General features: G+C 38.0%; 2 protein-coding genes across 3 annotated transcripts in view; both read right to left on the minus strand.

The window, feature by feature from the left end:
- The window catches only part of LOC139145468 (bridge-like lipid transfer protein family member 2), a 90,538-nt gene extending 83,247 nt beyond the window's left edge, over positions 1–7,291 (minus strand). The window contains exons 1-7 of one of the 2 annotated variants that reach the window (XM_070716666.1): positions 7,123–7,291; positions 6,197–6,317; positions 5,319–5,368; positions 4,542–4,645; positions 3,552–3,601; positions 2,359–2,477; positions 1,139–1,202 (exon numbers count right to left, since the gene is read on the minus strand). In XM_070716666.1, the coding sequence (XP_070572767.1) occupies positions 1,139–1,202; positions 2,359–2,477; positions 3,552–3,601; positions 4,542–4,645; positions 5,319–5,368; positions 6,197–6,317; positions 7,123–7,187 (573 nt within the window). In that variant the 5' untranslated portion in view covers positions 7,188–7,291. Of the gene's footprint in view, positions 1–1,138; positions 1,203–2,358; positions 2,478–3,551; positions 3,602–4,541; positions 4,646–5,318; positions 5,369–6,196; positions 6,318–7,079 lie in introns of both variants that reach the window. The other variant, XM_070716667.1, reaches the window with a different exon arrangement.
- A 4,882-nt stretch (positions 7,292–12,173) lies between these two features.
- LOC139145455 (uncharacterized) lies at positions 12,174–18,672 on the minus strand. Its single transcript, XM_070716653.1, has 5 exons — positions 18,369–18,672; positions 16,122–16,259; positions 15,245–15,355; positions 14,380–14,527; positions 12,174–13,199 (listed from the first exon to the last, which is right to left on the minus strand). The coding sequence occupies exons 1-5, from the start codon at positions 18,555–18,557 to the stop codon at positions 13,096–13,098; spliced, it is 690 nt and encodes a 229-aa protein (XP_070572754.1). The 5' UTR covers positions 18,558–18,672; the 3' UTR covers positions 12,174–13,095.
- Between the last annotated feature and the right edge of the window lie 916 nt (positions 18,673–19,588).

Raw genomic sequence — 19,588 nt, forward strand, 5'->3', positions numbered from 1 at the left:
AATTTAGGAAATATTTTCAAGTACCAAATTTGCACCGTGACCCTTTATTTATGTTCTTGATTATGAAAGAGAATGATTTGAAATTTTGTCGAAGAACATTTGAGCGACAGTTGAAACGTTCTCTTTCATGGCCAATGTTACCTTAGACACACTGTACTAAATATGATGTGATCTGTGGCCATGTAAAATTTTAAAAAGGCACGCTATCGCCTTGAATTTACTTCATCATATTGCTATTTCTGATGCAAGGACAACATCTAATAATTGCTCTATTATGTTCTCATTTGTCGCTAATGATGCTGAAAATTGCAGTACTATTTTTTGAAACAATCACTAACGATAATGAGTCCTCAGGTTTGGGTCTGGATTGGCAACAAAATGATGTCACCAAATACTTGCCGATACAATTATATTATTATTACAAAAAGAAACCTGTTTTGAACAACAATAAGTGAAAAAGTGATAATGATCTTAGGTGATGACAACATAATCATACTTGCCAACACAATTATATCATTATCAGAACAAAGATAGAGATTATAGGTTATAGATTTATAAAGGTGATTATCATAGGTGATAGCACAATCAAATAAGGCATGACACTGCAACATATTGCTTATGAATGTTCATTGCTTCATCGTTGCTTTGTCAAAGGAGAATACCAGAGATCTCAAAGATTTTTTTTTATACATGTAAAGAGTAAATTGTACCAGCACGCTTCAGTTTTGCTTTTTGCTTTTCTTCATGAGGTAGAACACAGTGTCAGTAAAAGTTGCCATTATCAAGATGAAATCGTAACAGCCAAAACTGTCATATCTTATCTCCTGTATTGACACAAAACTTTTGAAAATCGCAGGTTTTTAAAGCGTATTGTTGAAATAGTCCATTTTGTGCTGTCTGAAAAAAGTACTAAATTGCAACATCCTACATATGTTTGAATATGAAAAATCTCGCTAATTTTGCAAAAAAGATTAGATATAGGGGCAGTTATCTGGGGCAATTATCTTATGGGGCTGTTGTCAGGGCAATTGTCCCGGGGAGCTGTCCTGATACCGCCATTTCTGTCATGCACTATCAAGGAAAATCTACTTTTGATGATTTAGGGACAAAAAATTGGCTCACATTAAATTTTACTGACCGTTTTTGTACTCTTGAGCATTTTGCACGTTATCTGATTGGCCGTAGCTTCAGTTGAAAACAGTCTGTGTGGAGAAATAGTCAAGACCTGTTTTAACACACACATGAAATACAGAGAGCAGAGAAGCTGTATCATACCAGCTACATGTAAAAAGAATAGCTGTACAAATATATTCATAGAAGAACAGCTATATTTTCATCAACTTGGCCAATTAAAGAAAATTCTTTGTTTGCCATCCTTTGATTTTTGAAAAACCTTCTGGCCAGCCAGGAAAAAAAACAATCACAGACAAAAAACACAAGTGTATTAACATAAGCTCAATTTTAATTTGGTTTCTTTTAAAAAGATGATATTTTGATTTGTAATGGTGTTAAGATTGTGTTCGTTTTCTTAATTTTCTCTCAAAACCTACCAGCACGCGGGCGGCAAACAAAGAATTTTATTTGTAGCACCTTTCTATTAGTCAACTGCAAATGAAATAATAACAACTACCACAGGCAGCCATACACAAAATACAATTACAATATGCATACAGCACAAGCTGCAAAGCAAGTGTAGAATATAGATGGCGTAATTAAGTAATAAAGCACACCCAGCGACGTTATACCACGAGATTTTGACCAGTTCATGACATATCTGCATGAGCGATAGCGAGTGCATATATGAAGTGAACTGGTCAAAATCTCGTGGTATACCATCGCTGGGTGTGCTTTATTGCTATTATATCATAACAGTATATTGAAATTCTGGTATGAAACGTCAAAAATGGATTTTTGCTAAAGTTGAGAGCTCGCGCGTGTGCCAGCCGTGGTATATTGCCAATATACCACAGTTCTTTTCGCATCTCAACCAATCAGATTGCTGTATTTGCGCCATCAATATACTGGTATGATATAATTGCGAATATATCACCAGTGTAACATCAAGCAGTCTGACTTATACCAGTCAAGTGTGCACTGTTGTCTAGTTTGAGATGTGAGAATACACAACGGCAGGGTTGAAGTGTGTGTACACGCAATGTATTTCAAAACACTGAATCTTCCACGTGTTGTTATCGATGCCAGTTTGAAAGGGACGCCCATACATTTAAGCCAGGTAACGGCAAATGAAGATAACATAGCTTGCATCAGGGATACATTTGTCATATCGATGGATTTACAGAAAGACAAAATTGAAATTTGCAAACGAGTCCATACTACAGCCTCCATTTCAACACTTACCTGTCATCTTTGTTACTGCCGCTGGCCTGCAGATCTTTGATTGTGAAATGAATCAAAGCGTCGGATGTGACGGCTTTCAGTAGCATGATGTTGAAGGATTCCACTTGGAGCGACATGAACTGACAATGACAAAAAAAAACGGGAACCTGTATTGTGAAAGCATCCTCCCATTTGTACATTTCAGTACAATTCTGATATAACACACTACCAACATTGGAAGTTGACAACTGATAAATCTATGGTGTGATATTGACCTATGAGCATCTGGTTTACACACAAATTAAAGGAAAGCAGTTAGGTATTCGTAAGAGAATTCAAAGAAGAGGATTTTTATTTATGTAACTTCCAAAAACACATAAGTTTGTTTAACTCTGCACAAGCCAGGTCTGTTTAATGAGCCCTCATGCCAAGTCAGTAAATACATGTAGCAGTGTCAGGCCAAGACCTGTTTTCCCCTGCCACGAGTCCTCTTGCCAAGTCAGATAATAGCAGTGTCTGACCATGACCTACACTGTGTTCCCCCATTTGGCACGATTCCTACAGTGGTTTGCACTGAACCGTAAGCAATACTGGAACTGGACATACTGTCTAAATTGAGGAGCTGGCAACACTGTCAGGTGTAACTATAGTTTAGCGGTAATATCAGTCGTGCACAAAGAAATCAACTTTGCGAAAGTTGAAACATTGTCTGGGATGGAGGTCAGATGTAATCAAAACAACAACATCAGATCAGCACTGATGAAACTTGCAAAGGATACTTTCTGACAGTCAGCGGGATGTGTTATGTTGTTTTCACTATGCGCGACCTCCTTCAAGACAATATTTCAACTTTCCCAAAGTTGATTTTGTTGTTATTGAGACGACAATTACACCTGACAGCGTTGACAATTTCTCAATTTAGACAGGATGTATGGTCCCATATCGTCAACAGTTCAACACAAACGACTGTATGCTAAGCTTGGCAGTTTGAGCCCCGCACACACATGTTGAATATCACTGGACTTGACTATACACCGACAAGACTGAATTTCGCCCACTTGGCAGGTGTTTCCCAGAATGCCATTTTCTGGGCACCCTGAAAACTCAACTTCCTCTGACGTTAGCAGGATTACTCCTAAGGGCACTTTGTGCTAGGAATACTACACTGGTTATTTGAAGAACCAACACAGAGAGTATATAAGAATTCTACTCACCTGTACAACCTGTTTGACCAGCATCACATGCCATGATTTTAGAGTAAAACCTACAAAATTACAAAAATTTGGAGTATTTAGATTTGGGAATGCATGCATTTAAGATCACAAAATGGCCACTCAAAAGTGATTTCTCTTTAGTTATATTTCCAACATTGAGTGTTACATTAAGAATTGATATACTAGTTAATGTAGGATATCAAACACTGCTAAAATCATATCCATTAAAATAGTCGAGTGTTGATATAGAAATATTGTTAGAAAATTCTCAATTCCATTTAATAAGGGTACTTGTGCCCAAAGAACTGATACTCGGACGCAAATTTTAATACTTTTCTGATCTACCACTTGTAATAGCTCATTTTGAAGTTCTCAGCATATAAAATTTTCAGTTTTATTTTTGTGAAAATCAAAAGTTCAAGTTTAATTTTTCCTATGGAAGTGACACAGGGATGGCAGCCATTTAGGATTTCACATTTAAGATAATTTTTATCTCTGGTACCAAATTTAACTCAGTTAACCCTGATTTGAATTCTTCACTTTGAAAGTGAATTGGTCGAAATATTCCTTTCAAGAGGAGAGTTTGAGCAAAAGTTTAAATTTCACTTTTGAGGTGAATACTACATTAAGACAATTCAAATAAGTTTAAATAAAGAGTGCCATAGAAAAGTTTGTGCTTGTTGTCAGATTTTAAGATAATCTATTTTTATCTGTTTAAGTAAACATCATTTACTGGCGTAGACGAACAATTACAGCACATCAATGTTAAAAATCTGTCCATTGTTCATGGTTTACCTAATTGGACCTGGCAGAGCATTCTAGGAGACTTTGAGGGATGGGTCACCCTTGTGTTGTGGGCAAGTCTATTGAATATGTCAAAACCACACACGAGAAATAATTTGCATAACATAAAGATATTTAAATTATTGTTATGTAAATTAGCAACCCTCTGCTTTTCAAGCTGTTGAGAACTTATTCTTTGTCACCCACCTTTATTTGAATCAAGTTTGGAAGATTTAACTTGTGACTGGCCTGAGTTTGATTTGATTTCAGCCTGGAGCCTGATATCACCAACACGTAATGCCAACAAATGTCTGAAAATGAAAGACAACAATCAACGTAATACATATTTCAAACTTTCGCTCGAATGTTCTTGAAAGAAATTTTAAAAGATTATCTCTCATGACCAAGAATATAATCAGGGGAGTCTTCTTGCAAATTTTCGGATTTGATTAATAAATTTATCTTAAATTGTACTGTTTATTTGAAATTTAAAATGGCCAATATTGGCCCTGTGAACCGTATTACAATTGTCAATTTTGGTAAAACACGAAACGGTGAAACCTTCATTTTCTCCACTGGCTTTAAAATGAGTCCATACAATGAGAAGACCAGTGAAGTATAATTTTGAGTGTCCAAATTTGTGCCCCCATACACACATACAAACTTTTACGAGACATGAAATGCTAGGCTAAATCCTGCAAACCTTTTTTCAAGTTCCAACAATGACAGGATAATGATACATCATATTCACTTCGCATACAGCAGCATTGAGACAGTCATATAAATCGTCCACCTGATACAGATTTCCATATCGAGATTTGCCGATATCAGCTTCCTTATCTAAACATTTTATGCTTACTTCCTGCCAACACTGTATGGTTTCATTTCGACATCACACAGAAGAGGAAGAAAGATTAAAGAGGTTGAAAGATTGCATTTCTACATTGACAAATTTACGCTACGTTCATGGGATTGCATACTCACTTTTGTTCTGGGTTGAAGACTCTCCATGCTAGACGTAAACTGTCGACAACCTTTCAGACGAAGAGACATGGAGAATAAGTAAGAATGTTGTAACTGTTTGTAACATTTCCTTCAAAACAAATGAATTACCAGGTAGCTCATCCTGTTTCTTAACCCTTTGCGTGCTGTAATTTTTTTTCCATCAAAAATTTAAGTGCAACATTTTCCCAATTCTTATGAATAGTCCTATAATGGGCAACATCCTTGTGCTAACTATATGCGATCAAACTATCTTTCAAACGTTGTTTGATTTATGATCGTTTCAGTGCTTGTTGGTCTGCATATGCATAACCCTTTAATTATCCCACCAGGCCAATTGCTTCCCATCTGCTGAGAAGCTTCAGGCCATAACCTGTGAATTTTCACATACTTGACATGGTATGTCTGTAAAAATCATATTTACAGTTTCTTTGTTTTCAGGGGCGTACAAATGCAACAAAATGCAACATACATGTATGGCATTTGTTAAGGTTAATCCTAACTGGTTTTAAGCAACTTGACCTGGTGGTGATATATGAAATTGGTAGGATAAAGGTTAAAATTGGTAACAATGATAGATCTACTGAAAAACAACATGGTATAAGTTAATGGAATGCAAAATATTAATCCCAATATGACTGACAAGAGACTGAAATCCAGTGTTGAATTTCACATGTATTGTAATGTGACATGAGGTAAACTTCTACAAGTCATCATTTTGAATAAACAAATCACGGCAGCATGAAATTTATACTGTTCACCCCAATTCCCTGTAAACAGGTCCATAATCACCACTGATAACAATGGGTTTTAGGCCAAACCATCATGACGTCAGGGTTAAGCAGACCTTGCTTGCTTACCATGCTGTACTTCTCCATAGTGATCCTGACATTTTGCAAAGAAAAGAACCCGACATAGTCGATGCTGATGTCCTTCTTCAAAATCTTGCTCAACACCTTTGACAAAATAATGGCTTGAATTCTGAAACAAGAGAGAACAGACCAACTTTGGCAAAGGCAAAGCACACCCAATTAATATTCTGTGTCATCGAAAGCAGCGTTACGAATTCAGAGTGGCATTTCTGACTGATTAAATATTCAGCATTGCAACAGCAGTGGTGTGCAATAACAATACAGGCATAATAAATCATGCATTATCTGCATCCACCACCACCCTCTCTCTCTCTCTCTCTCTCTCTCTCTCTCTCTCTCTCTCTCTCTCTCTCTCTCGTCTCATGCTATGTCAGTTGTCACAGCAGTTGTTTATGATGGCATGATTTCACAACACAGAGTGAAAATAAACACTTGGATAACAATTGCAAACCCCATCAGAAAAAAAGATCCATTCTGCTCATGGAGGGACTGTTTAATTATCACCAAAATCTGACGTATTACGACTTGAACACGGAAGAGTTGTCATAAAACTCTGTGTGCTAACTCCATGCTCCTACCATGGACATTGTGTCATTTGTAAACATGGCCGTGAATCACGATGACATAGTCCTTTGGAACCGACAAAGTTCATCTGGTCAATAACGATAGCAATAACACTGCAACAGAACGCACTATTTGTAGTTGTACTGTACATCTACACACTTTTGTAACAATAAATAATGACAAAATCGTTAGGCCCGGGCTGGCGGACGACTGCATAGTTGCGCAGTTAGTTACTACGGTGGGAGGTACTACACCATACCGCTACGGGGATTCTACCACCATTTGTAAACAATGTACTTCGACGTACTGCAATCGCCGTGAGTTAGCACTCAAAATATGGCACCATATACCTGGAAATTGCGACAACTACGATGACTATGAGTGTCACGTAGACTAGCAATGTTAACAGCCACATCTTGTTGTTGAAGACTTCCACGTAATAGTTGTGACGACGGTGTACAATCACTCAGCTGATAGGTAATGGGTTCTTTCAATGTCAGCCATAGTTAATGTGGAACTGTGGGTAAAAGGTCTCCTGGGTCAAGGGTCATTAGTCACAGCGAAAGCTGCAGTCCGCACACGTGCATTTAGGCCTAATCTGACGAATATTGAACGCACAAACATACAGCAGATGCATGAGTATATTTAGCACAGATAAATTTTCCGTTAAATAAAGTAAAATAGTTACCGTTTGTCAAAACCTTTTATCTTGTAAACATATCTTATCCCTCATCTTCTGCTATTCAGGCTATTGCGACGGTTGCTTTAGAAGTTCAGTAACCCTTTGAGCGCCAAAGTCAATTTTGCCGCCTTCATAAAATGTAGCCCAGACAATTTTTTTCAGATTTTTTCCCAATTTTTTAATCAAAAACTGTAGACAATGAAAAGTAATGTCCAGTTGGTCTAAAGTTGTCAAAATAATTACACAAAATTCATAAAAAATATGTAAAATTTGCACAAATATTTTGGCGTATTTATACACTCTGGCCTCGAAGTTCGAGATTTTTTCATACATCTAACTGCACAACAATATTGAAAAGACACAAGAAAGTAGTACTTTGCGTAATTGATAGTTTAATTTTAATTTTCAATTCGTAATAAAAAGAGCACTGCAGAATACATGTGTCCCAGTGTGTTATACAAATAGTAAGGAAACTTTAAAATAGTGTTGATCGCGATTTCAGGTTTGCGCGAGACTTCGGAAAACACAGCCTAAAATTCGGACAAATTTTGTTGTTGTATGTGGGGCTATTGTTGCAGTTTGTAGTCTGAGCCATAAATCCATACGAATTACTGGAATTAGTTTGACTTTTAGTACACATTATAACACTGGCAGGTTTTATTTTCATCGTTCTTGCGGAAAATGCGGACAAAATTTTTTTATACATACACATACATAAGAGAGAAAATGACATCATTTGCGATCAGCGCTATTAGAAGCAGCACTGTGTACAAACAAGGGTCTTCATGGCCCATTTATGACAGTCAAAAGGGAAATATAGCCCTGCGAATTTCAGATGGCAGTGAGGTAAGGCACACAACAGGCCCTAGGCCACGGGTATTATTATTGAGTAATGATTCATTCAATTCAATTCAATTCTATTCTATTCACTTCTATTCCATATAAGCTTAACTGTATTCATCCGAATACCGGGAAATTAAAATGGCGACCCTCAAATACTTACAATTAAAATACCAGCAAATACACAAATCATTTTTATGATACGCACTGCGTTTGGAATGAAAAAAAATTGCATAGGTTTGACCTTAAGTCGGAGACCTGACAGGAGTAAAACAGCCTGCGGATAAAACGTGAACTTTTATATGTGACAAATTTTAACGAACTTCGTCTGTTGCTTGTAAAAATGCGACGAATTCCTTTGTGATGAATGGATAACTCATTTATCTCAGTACTGATAGCAACAATTCTGCCCAGATAATTTTTCTTATTTTGGCCGATATGTTTTGCATCCAACGTAAGAGAAAATGTTACAACGCTTATTTACAAGTAAAGTTTCATAAAAAAGGGGGGAAATATTACAATCAACTTTAAACGAATCTATTTTTCTCAGAAAATGCAAGTGTTGCTGGCCCATTTTCAATTCATTATCAAAAGTTGAATTAACCAAGTTCAGAACAACTTGAAACGATTTCCACTTCTTGGCTATGTATAATGGTTATGTCAGACCAACGTCCATGTCGCCTAAAATCAATAATCATATATTTTGTCTTCCTACAGCGTACAGGAATATAAAACAACACCGTAGTGTAACATCCGTTGGTCAGAACCGTTGATCATAAATTTCCAAAACAAGTTATGTTTAAAAGTTTATGTAATTATCACTTCATTTGACGCTCTCATCGTGCTGTGTGTAATCGTCCTGGGAATCGTCCATGCAAATTACCTGGCGGTACATTCGCTCAGCTCGCTCCTTGGAGATAGTTTAAGGTAGAACGTGCCTCGGGGGTAGAAATTCGGGCTTTCAAATCTTATCAAGTCTCTCTTCTGACCTATCACTTATTGTGGCTCATTTTGAAGCTCTTGATGAAAGAACAGTTTTCACCGTCTTAGTTTTCAGAAAATCGACAATTTTTTCCCCCATAGAGTTAACACAGGGATGGCGGCCATTTTGAGTTTCAAATATCGGGAAATCTTAGGTACTTTGTCTCTCTAGATAGGGCTCGAAATTAACTTTTTCCCTTGGTAGTCCACTTGGGCTGCGATTTTCTAATTTTCTAGGTTCTGCCCATGAAGTGAATTTTCTAGTCATTTGATATGAATATTGCACACCTTAAATACCCAAGGAAACAGGTATAATGTACGATAGTGATACTCAAAAGTTTGGTGACCTATTGACAACCCGTTTTACTCTCAGAGTTGTATGCAAATTTTGATAGTCGTCATGACAACGACACGACCTTCTCAGCACTGAGACATACTGTAGCAGGGCTAAAAATACACCATGGGCTTTCTGTAGGGAGGAGGCATAATTTCCTTGTAATTGTGATTGATACATTATGATCAAAATGCAACGAAAATGCGTTTTCATTGGCCATCATTTCCTGTGCCTGTCATTCAAGTACGTCAGTTCAGATATTGAAAATTTGTTGTGAAGTTCCACTGTGCATGGTCGTTGTAATTTTCATAACAAAGTGACAGTCTGTGTCCAGCGGAGTTTGAATGTATTTAATTCGTTCTAAAGTGACTGACCGGGCATAGCATGCCAAGTACTGGCTGAATTTCAGGTCTCAGGCTTTTGTAGTCCGTGTGGGCTACCATTTCATGGATTTTGGTAGCCCCAGAGAAAAGTTGCTAGTCTGTGGACGCGGGACTACCGCTAATTTCGAGCCCTGCTAGTACCAAAGTTTGCACGGTAACCCCTGATTTTTATTCTTGGTTTGGTAAGAGAATAGTCGAAGGTTACATTGAGCAAAGTTTGAGCAAAAGTTTAAGACTTTCACTTTCGAGGCGCATATTACCTTATATTTAGAAAAGACTTTCGATAGCACTTGTCGGACGTCTCTGAGCGCGGGACCATGGTGACTATCAGATAATTATTAAAGCGCCTGCAAATTTCACAAGATGACTAGGCTCATAACTATACTCCTACAATCATCAAAAATCATTGTAAAGAAGTGGAAACAGGGCAGAACACAACCCTGAGGACAAACAGTTGATGTCAGTAGCGTGTTTGCCGTACAACCGTTAACTAACACTCTTTGTAATCTGTTGTTAGAAAATCGACATCCACGATCCACAGAATAAGTTGATTTTCAAAATTAAAATTAAATTTATTGATCATTGATTGAGTGATTGATCGACAAATTGATATACTGATTGCACAATTGACTGGCCACTAAACCCATTGATTGATTGGTTGATTGATTGATCGATCGATCTATTCATTGCTTTGATTGCACATTTGGATCCCTGACTTGCACCATTGCGCCATCTGTAGACCCTGATTTAACAAGGTATTGATGTAACTAGTACTGCCTTAGAGTTCGATCATAAAAACAATGCGAGTTTCAATGAACTATTAATAGCTATTGGTCACTGTTTTCCAGATATCGCGAATGAAACAAATACGACAAGAGGTACTCCCAACTCTTCGTAAGTAATCTAATTGATGTTTCATAGCCTGGCCCACATAAAACAGTTAACTCGGGTTACGACGTATAGATATTCGATAATCCAAATAAGATTCTGAGATATCGGTACATAGAAAGTGGACTTTCCACTCAAACAAATAAAGTGTAAGACAACAGTGAATAATGTCTCTAGCCAAAGGAAAAAAGTAAGAGTGTCTCCATGAAATGCTTTCAGTAAGTAGAGTTCGTTTCTTGAACTTTAGTGCGACCAATCAGAAACTGCAAAGTTTGAAATAGTCATGCTTGATTTTTGAAATTGCGGGAAAAGGTTTAGGGTCAGAGGGTGTATCAGGGTAGGTCACATTACACATATTTTTACCTGTATTATTGTGATTAATTTGCATCAATAATCCACGTTTTACACATATACATACACACATACATACATACATACATACACACACACATACATACATACATACATACATACATACATACATATGTTACAGACTAAATTTTCTTTTTCTTATTGATATTGTTTTTGTAATTTCGGAATCTGTACAAAGGTCAATGAACGAGACGGCTGAACTTTCCAAGTCTGTGTAAGGGTTAATGATCATTACGAATTTTCCTTCATCTTGGTTAAAACTCCGTTGTCAGGGACATTCAATGTATTTGCGTCATTGATACCTAAGTATCAAGGATACAGGTAGAAACTTGTACTAGTGACATCTATTGTCAAGGCAGTAGAGTGAATTCGTATCATCAATACCAGACAGGACCCTGGGACGATTACATAAGGGAAATGTTGTATAACGATGATGTCACTTATGCAGATTGTGTAAAATTTTATATGATCAATGTCCTATCAGAGAAAGTTTAGTAATGTATTTCTTGAAGGGAAGAATATTTTAATTATTTTGAACCAATCAAGAAATACTAGTCGATTAGCGATTGGGGCTTAACTAATTTAATCTAATTAGGATGCTACAATTTCTTTTTAAAAAAAGGGATAATCACCCACTATAGTCATCGGAGATAGCTGGGCATCTGATGTGTAAACTTTACACTTCAGTAATAAACCACCATCATTGATATCCAACAACTCTGTGAGTCTCTACTCTGTCAAAGATCTCAAGTACCTCTCAGCAGTGAGTACGCTCCCCAGACGGGCGAGATACGACTATAACACATACATACATACATACATACATACATACATACATACATACATACATACATACATACATACATACATACATCGAACAAATCAGCAGATAAGTATATAGACACAGAATACACGATCATCTTACATTTTCAAAGTTTTCTTTATTTTCATAGCTGCAGCAAATAATGTTACACGGCACGAAGCCAACCATTCAATCAATTACCTGCAAGCAGTTGCAGTATTGGGAAACTAAAATAAAACCGAAAGTGGCGCTTCTTGTACCAAAACGACATTTTAGACACTTCATAGAGAGGGATACACTATGAGCCATCGGCAACGCCAATGAGGTCGGTGGATAAAATGTATCTGAAAGCTTTTATGTGCACTGCGCATCGTCATTATGAGTTTTGGTAGAAGGAGAAAACCACCTCACCTTCTCCTAACGTTGAAAAATTAACATACTTTTAGAGTGAATGGTAAAATAATAGAAACAGAGCTGTACTCGAGAACTGAAGTTTGTAATGACGACTCGGTGCATATTGGCGATAAGTGACAGAGATAGACATTTTAAATTTGTTTTTGGTGGTTGCCGGGTGAGGTCGCGGGATAGGTGAAATTGTCAGTGAGCGTGATTTAGCCATGACATTTGTTAATAGGCCTTCAAGACCCATGAGCATGAGCTGTAGGGAATGGAGATGATAATTTCACATATGAAAAATAAACGTGTCTGATTTAACATGTAGATTACCCCAGTTACCGGACATCAAGTCAAAGTACAAAAATCAGATAATTGACTGATTGACTGACTGACGTATCTCTCTCTCTCTCTCTCTCTCTCTCTCTCTCTCTCTCTCTCTCTCTCTCTCTCTCTCTGAAACTAAACAAAAATAAAAACACTGACTATCAAACATATTGCGACGTGAATCTTGCAAAATTGTTACTTTTCTAACATTATCAGCCGACTGTAAAGCATCTATATCAAGCTTAAAAAGTTATTTCAGCAGACACGCATGTTCTTTACGACGATTCAGACTGCTTGCTGATCTTTGGAAGGCCGCGGTTCCTACCAACTGCAATAGAGGACGTATCTGCACTCGTAAGACCAACGACCGTACACGTAGACAAAGCCACACACAAATCGATGACTGCAGCCACGTTTTTGTCGTCCTATGAGAAAGGAGAAGATAGTAAATTTGGTGCTCCAATGCCCCATTTGGGAAGCATCATGCCATTGCAACAATACGATGAACGGAATAAAATAAATAAATAAATAAATAATAAACAAACAAACAAATACACAAATAAATGCAATCGTTATTAAAAAATAATATATCTGATTCATATCCGAATCAAAAATTGTAACAGAACTTAATATATGAAGCTTCCGTGGAAGACCGTTTCCGGCTGTTCGGGAGGTTTATTAAGTTAAACGTATACTAGGTGATTAACGTATACTATGTGACATCCTTATACCAACTATATCATCATCATATCAACTCCCGCCTCGGCAAAGATGATTGAAGCTAAACGGTGTCAGATACACGCGATCACTGTGGATCAATTAATATGCTAACATTGCCCAGTTACAAACATTGCTTCGGGTCAACATTTACCTCTTGATTTAAAGGGCTTGTCGTTCAAAGTACCGTGACATTAACGGGATGGACCATTCCATTTTAAGAGAGAGTGGTCAAACATTTGGATGAGCAATTTTTCAGCAATTAAAAAAAATATTCGCATGGATATAGGCCAAAGAGAGCGTGCGGATTTTGAGAAAAGATAAAGTATGATTTGCTACTGACAATCACAAAAAGCAATTTGTCGAATTCTGGAATGGAAACAAATTGCATTCCTACATCCTGGTCACCCCTCTTCCCCAGTACAATAGCCAGTGTGTAAGCTATTTTAATTCTTTCTAAGGCTTATGTGTGAGAACTTCAGAAAGGTGGGCAGTAAGCGGTTAAAACGCACAGAAAATTTAACACAAAAATCAATTTTCCTCATTCGTTTGTTTTCTCATACAGCAACAATAACAGATTCCTGTAACTACACGAGGTGTTCCTGATGATGTATACTAGATGGTGCCATGGTAAATTTTGTCGCATGGCTTGGTTTGCAGCAGAGCATCGCCAACAATGAAAATATTCTACAAGAAAAGTTTGCAATTCCCCCCCCCCCAAAAAAAAAAAATTCTGAAAACCAAATGCGCGGACACAAAACCAAGAATTTACGTATACTTACGTTGGCCAAATCAGAAAATCGGGACATGCGCAAGTGACAACATTATGCATATACGCCCTGCATGTATTGCTATGCCTACTATACTCCCCAACCCATATGTACATACCGTGCTGTTCGCTGGAGAGCAACCAATAGGAGATTCTTCCGTCACATTTCTCGGCTATGGTGTCACCCAATACAACGGAGTTCAAGATTGGATAACCGGCGACGGAATAATACTCGTTGCTTTCATCTTCCACCTGTTTGGTCTCATTCTACAGAAAATTAAGAATTAAAAAAAGGAAACCATAAGACTACAGCAACAGTTTTCAAAAGCATCGGCAAAATGATAAAACACGGCCACCGTGTTTTAGTTATCGCGAGGAACATACTGCCGGGCATTTTGCTCGAAATAACATACCATTAGTAATTACTGGTGTATATAGAGTTGCCAATATACGCCCTGTTCTATAGGCGTTTCGAAAGTGAAAGTCGTAAAGTTTTGCTCAAATTTTCGTCAATGAAACTTTCAACCAATCTCAAAGCAAAAAATAAAACTCAGGGGTCACTGTGCAAACTTTGGTACTAGAGAGACAAAACGCCTGCAATTTCCCGATATTTGAAATTTAAAATGGCCTCTAGATAATAGATTTTTCGATTTTCTTGAATTTTTGTGAATGCATTAACCGTCATCGGAAGCCAGAGCTTTCTCTTAATAGTGGCGCCACTTTGACTCAAAAAGCAAAGTAATTTTCTGCCCCCCCCCCCCCGGCGAAACAGAGCTTGAAATCTGTCTTCCACAGACATTAGTGATTACACGAGCTTGAGCGAGATTTAAGTCTTTCACTTTCACAGATAGTGTGACCGTACCGAATTTCTCATGCTTAACGAATGTCAATCTTCCTAATGTATCTTTGTTCCCCCTGATACCAGAATGGTATCTTTGTTCCCCCTGATACCAGAATGAAGATAAAAAGGTGAGAGTGCCTTACCACGGTATCCTCGAGGATGGATCTCAAAGCCAACGGCGCGGTGTTCCGGCTGCTGTCCAGTGGAGTGATGTAGCATGAGTTACCATCTCCGGGAATAATAGCTTCCAGTCCCTGTGACAGGGTTAGAGGTTCATCACATTTTAAGCCAGCCAAAAAGAAACTTAAAGGTATACTGTCATCTGTTCCAATTTTGCCACAGTTACCATGGAAAGAGAAAATCTAACCAATCACAGATTTTAAGCGGGTGGCCGCTTTTTAAAAACAGCGCCCTCACATGGGCATTTTAAATACCAAGGAACGCCCCTTTGACCGTATATGGGCATATTAAGATTACAGGTGACTGTATACCTTTAAGGGAGAATGCGCCTCGGGGATAGACATTCGGACTCTCAATTTTTTTTTAGAATTCTCTTCCCTTCTTGTGACTCATTTTACAGCTCTCGGGATGGGTAAAACATTCGCCGTCTTAGTTTTTCAATTTTTTTTTTCTCACAGAGTTAACACCAGGATGGGGGCCATTTCGAATTTCAAATATCGGTAAATGTTAGGTAATTTGTTTCTCCTAGTACCAAACTTTGCGAGGTAAACCCTGATTTTTAATCTCGATATTGTAAGAGAATGTTTTACACTTTCGTCTGGGAAAGTTTCAGCAAAAGTTTAAGTCTTTCACTTTCCAGGCGCATGCTACCTTTAAGGCAAAGACGGACAAGACGCAACATTAAATGATTTCTTCAGGACTAGTCAAACTCTTCATCACCTTTTGTTCTGAAATGAATTGCTACTGTTCACGTGAACCAAGGAACCGGATCAGGATCTCTCGGTGGAAGGCGTATAACTGTTTAAGACTTCGAGGAAGGAAACATCTTATTGAACTCACCGTGTTGAAGTCCTTGACGATTTGCGATCCACGTGGTTCACCGCTTTTGAATATTTCGATTCCCTTTTCAGTGTCGATCTGCAGCGTTTCAGCCTTCTCCTCACCGTTGTTGACAAACTTCAAGGAATAAGAAAGTCCCTGGAAACACAAATCACGGCAGCACTGTCAGTATCAACCCAACGGATATATGACAGATTCTGTATCTCAAGTCTATTTGCATTGTCGTGAAAGCATTGTGAACCCAATTGAATAGAAATAGTGCACGATTTTTGCCTAAATGAATATTTCCACTGATAATTAGTCATTGTAGCTTTATTTACATACTCAAAATTTAAGTGTACATCATGAATATTGGAAATTATATCATGGCTTTGTTAATACCAGTGAATTTTGTGACGTCATACCCTCAGATTATTACTGATAATGTATTCGATTATCCAGTATTGTGGCCCAAGATGCTTTTTGCATTTAGAAATTCACTGTCATCGCCAAAACTATCTAACTCCTCCCTGCCAAGAAAGGACTGACGCAAACTTTGCTCTCCATAATCTACTTGGCTTCGCCCAGTGCATTTTGTCGTGCAAAATTTGCTTTCGTCCATTATGGGCCGGGAGGGGGTACATTAATATTGCTTAAACAATAAGTGCGGGGCAATATTCTCTGACTAATAACAGATGCTAAGTTATGAAAAAACTGCCCTTGTTTTATTCTATCCCTGACAAGACTACTCAGAAATTGTTCGTGTTGACATGTTGAACACAAGTTTGAACATCCCTCACCAGATGCAGATTGTTCAACTTTTGCTGAAACACAACCGACAGGCAGTGCAAATGACAACAAAGGGAAAAGACCAAAAGTCGATTGCCTATTAAAGATATACCATCACAGAAAGATCCATGGTTTTGCAGTTGCTTAGTGATGATCACGGTCATTGTCAACTCACTGGTATTACGTGACGCAAAAGGATTTCCGAAATTTAAATATCGATCAATAGTCGTATTTCGTCGCTTGGTAACAACAATTGACGTGTGGTAAATTGGTTGGTAACTGATCATCACAGTGACACACTTTCGATAAAAAAATCTTTCATTTGCACTCCCATAGAGATAACAATAATTTATATTCTGCGCACTGGGTGCTTTATGGATTTTTAATCTTCCAAAGCCAGTCTCGTAGTCTTCCAACTTCTATAGTAGCGAACAATGCAAAATATAGTTTTTTTTTTCGCATTGTTGACCAGCATGTACAAGTTTCCTTTTTTATAAACGTTATATAAATTGCTTGAAATATTTTGTATTCATTATTGTCAGTCCCTGTATACGTATGTTTTTAAGACCAGCTGAAGATGTGAACACGTCATCACGTGATCAAGCGATTGATTGTCAAGTTTCAGCCAGGTTGGATCTCTTAGATGGTAATAGCTGTCCTAGCATACGACCAATGACCATCGGTTACTTTACTTTTTGCTAGATCCCCTTAGACTCAGCGCTGATTCCACAAAGGAACTTTGATTCGATCCATAGCACAGGATCAAGAAGCAGCTGTTGTATACATGTGACAGTTAAAGCAAAACGATGCATCGATCGACGACAATCTAGGATTTTATATTTAAAACGACCGACTACACCATATCCTCTTCAGTTTATTTTAATGTTTTGTTATGGTTTCTGACAGTTTTACAGAACAAATTATTTCAAGCGCCAAAAGAACGCGAGTCGCGTTGAAATTCTTTCTGCTTGGAGCGAACGCTAGGCACCGTACCGTCTTGCCTCTTACTAAGTGAAAGTTCATCTGTGATCGATTTAAAAATCGTACCGATAATATATATCTTGTGTGACTGGTAACATTTGAGAAAAGGAATTGAAAAAAAACCCAATTTTAACGTTTTTCTTTCGCAAGCTCAGCGCTTGGCCTTGTGAGAAAACTTTATCAGCCAATCACGATCATGCAAAGTGATGTGTTTTTTCATTAGATCATGTAACAGGTTTATGCAATGTTCGTACACACAATATAAAAAGTTGCATGCAGCTCTAGTGACGTCATATATGAACGTAAGATATAATTTGTGACGAATGCTTTACTGATTTCCGACAATTTTTGCGGCAAACAGGTTTAAAGCCGGATATTGAGTGACCATTGAATGAATAGGCCTATTAAGGAAAGAGCAATACAATCAAGGCTTTTCTTCCGGCATATTGCATAAGATGCGTTGCTAAATACAGAAAAAGAGAGAAGATTTACTCATACCTCGGTGTCGGCAACGGAGTCTGCCGGCGCTGAACGGACAGCGTTGACAACCAGGAAAACGATCAGCAGTTTTGACAGCATCGTCGTGGTCAGGTGGTTTGTCTTTCTTCCGCTTGCGATCAGAGACTCTAAGTGAGGAGGAATTGGTGACAGTGGTTGCAGTTGCTTCTTTATATAGAGAAACCGCATCAGCAGGAAACCAGGATTTCTCGTTGCCAAGACCCGGATACTTGAGATCGACTTTCGAATCAGCAAAACAACTTTGCTTCTTTTTCTCCGTATTGAATTCAGCCTCTTGCATACGGTGTCTGACCTTTGTCCGTGCTGGGGTTCTGCAGTGTCGAGGCACTGAAACCCGCTCACCTATTGGACCGAACACCGTCGCCCTTTCCACGTGCCTGGGAAGCGAAGTCATGTTTCCTATTCCCGCAGGTCGAGCATGAAGCGAGATTCTGGGTCCCTTGCATGAAATAAGCGCATACCAACATAATGTCGTGATGTGACTGAAACAATAAATATTTTGGCGATTCCCTGTTTTTTTCCGCGTTGAGAAACCAAATACTGATTTTAGACGTTAACACATTGCAATGATAAGTTCGGATTACCGTGCAAATTCTTTGGACTGTACAGGACAACATTCTTAGTTTTTATTAGTCACTTTAAATTGGAAAGACTGATATCCTTAGCGGTACTGAATAAAAGAGACAGAAAAAGATGTCACAAAAGGGGGAGGTAACTAAGTTCCCCCCCCCTCTCTCTCTCTCTCTCTCTCTCTCTCTCTCTCTCTCTCTCTCTCTCTCTCTCTCTCTCTCTCTCTCTCAAACTATGATATTGCTTCAAGTTTAAAATACAGGTGCAGCGTTTTTCACCCTCTGGAGTCCCTTTAATCCAGGACCTCTTAGTCAGTAGCTTCGATCCTTTTCATAAGTATACATACTTTCTGTTCTTGTAAACTAAAGCCATTGAATTCTATCAGACGTTTATTGATAAAACTTTGAAAACTTTTCTCAACTGGTATTGGTAATCTGACCTTATTAATGTTATTGTGATATCATTAAAGTAATGGTGAGGACATAAAAGTAAGTTATAGACGTACACGATGGAGACAGATACAGACATGCATATAAAGACACACAGATAGATATAGATAGATAGATAGATATAGATAGATAGATAGATAGATAGATAGATAGATAGATAGATAGATAGATAGATAGACA

Source organism: Ptychodera flava, chromosome 12, assembly GCF_041260155.1.
Source record: "Ptychodera flava strain L36383 chromosome 12, AS_Pfla_20210202, whole genome shotgun sequence".
Classification (NCBI taxonomy): domain Eukaryota; kingdom Metazoa; phylum Hemichordata; class Enteropneusta; family Ptychoderidae; genus Ptychodera; species Ptychodera flava.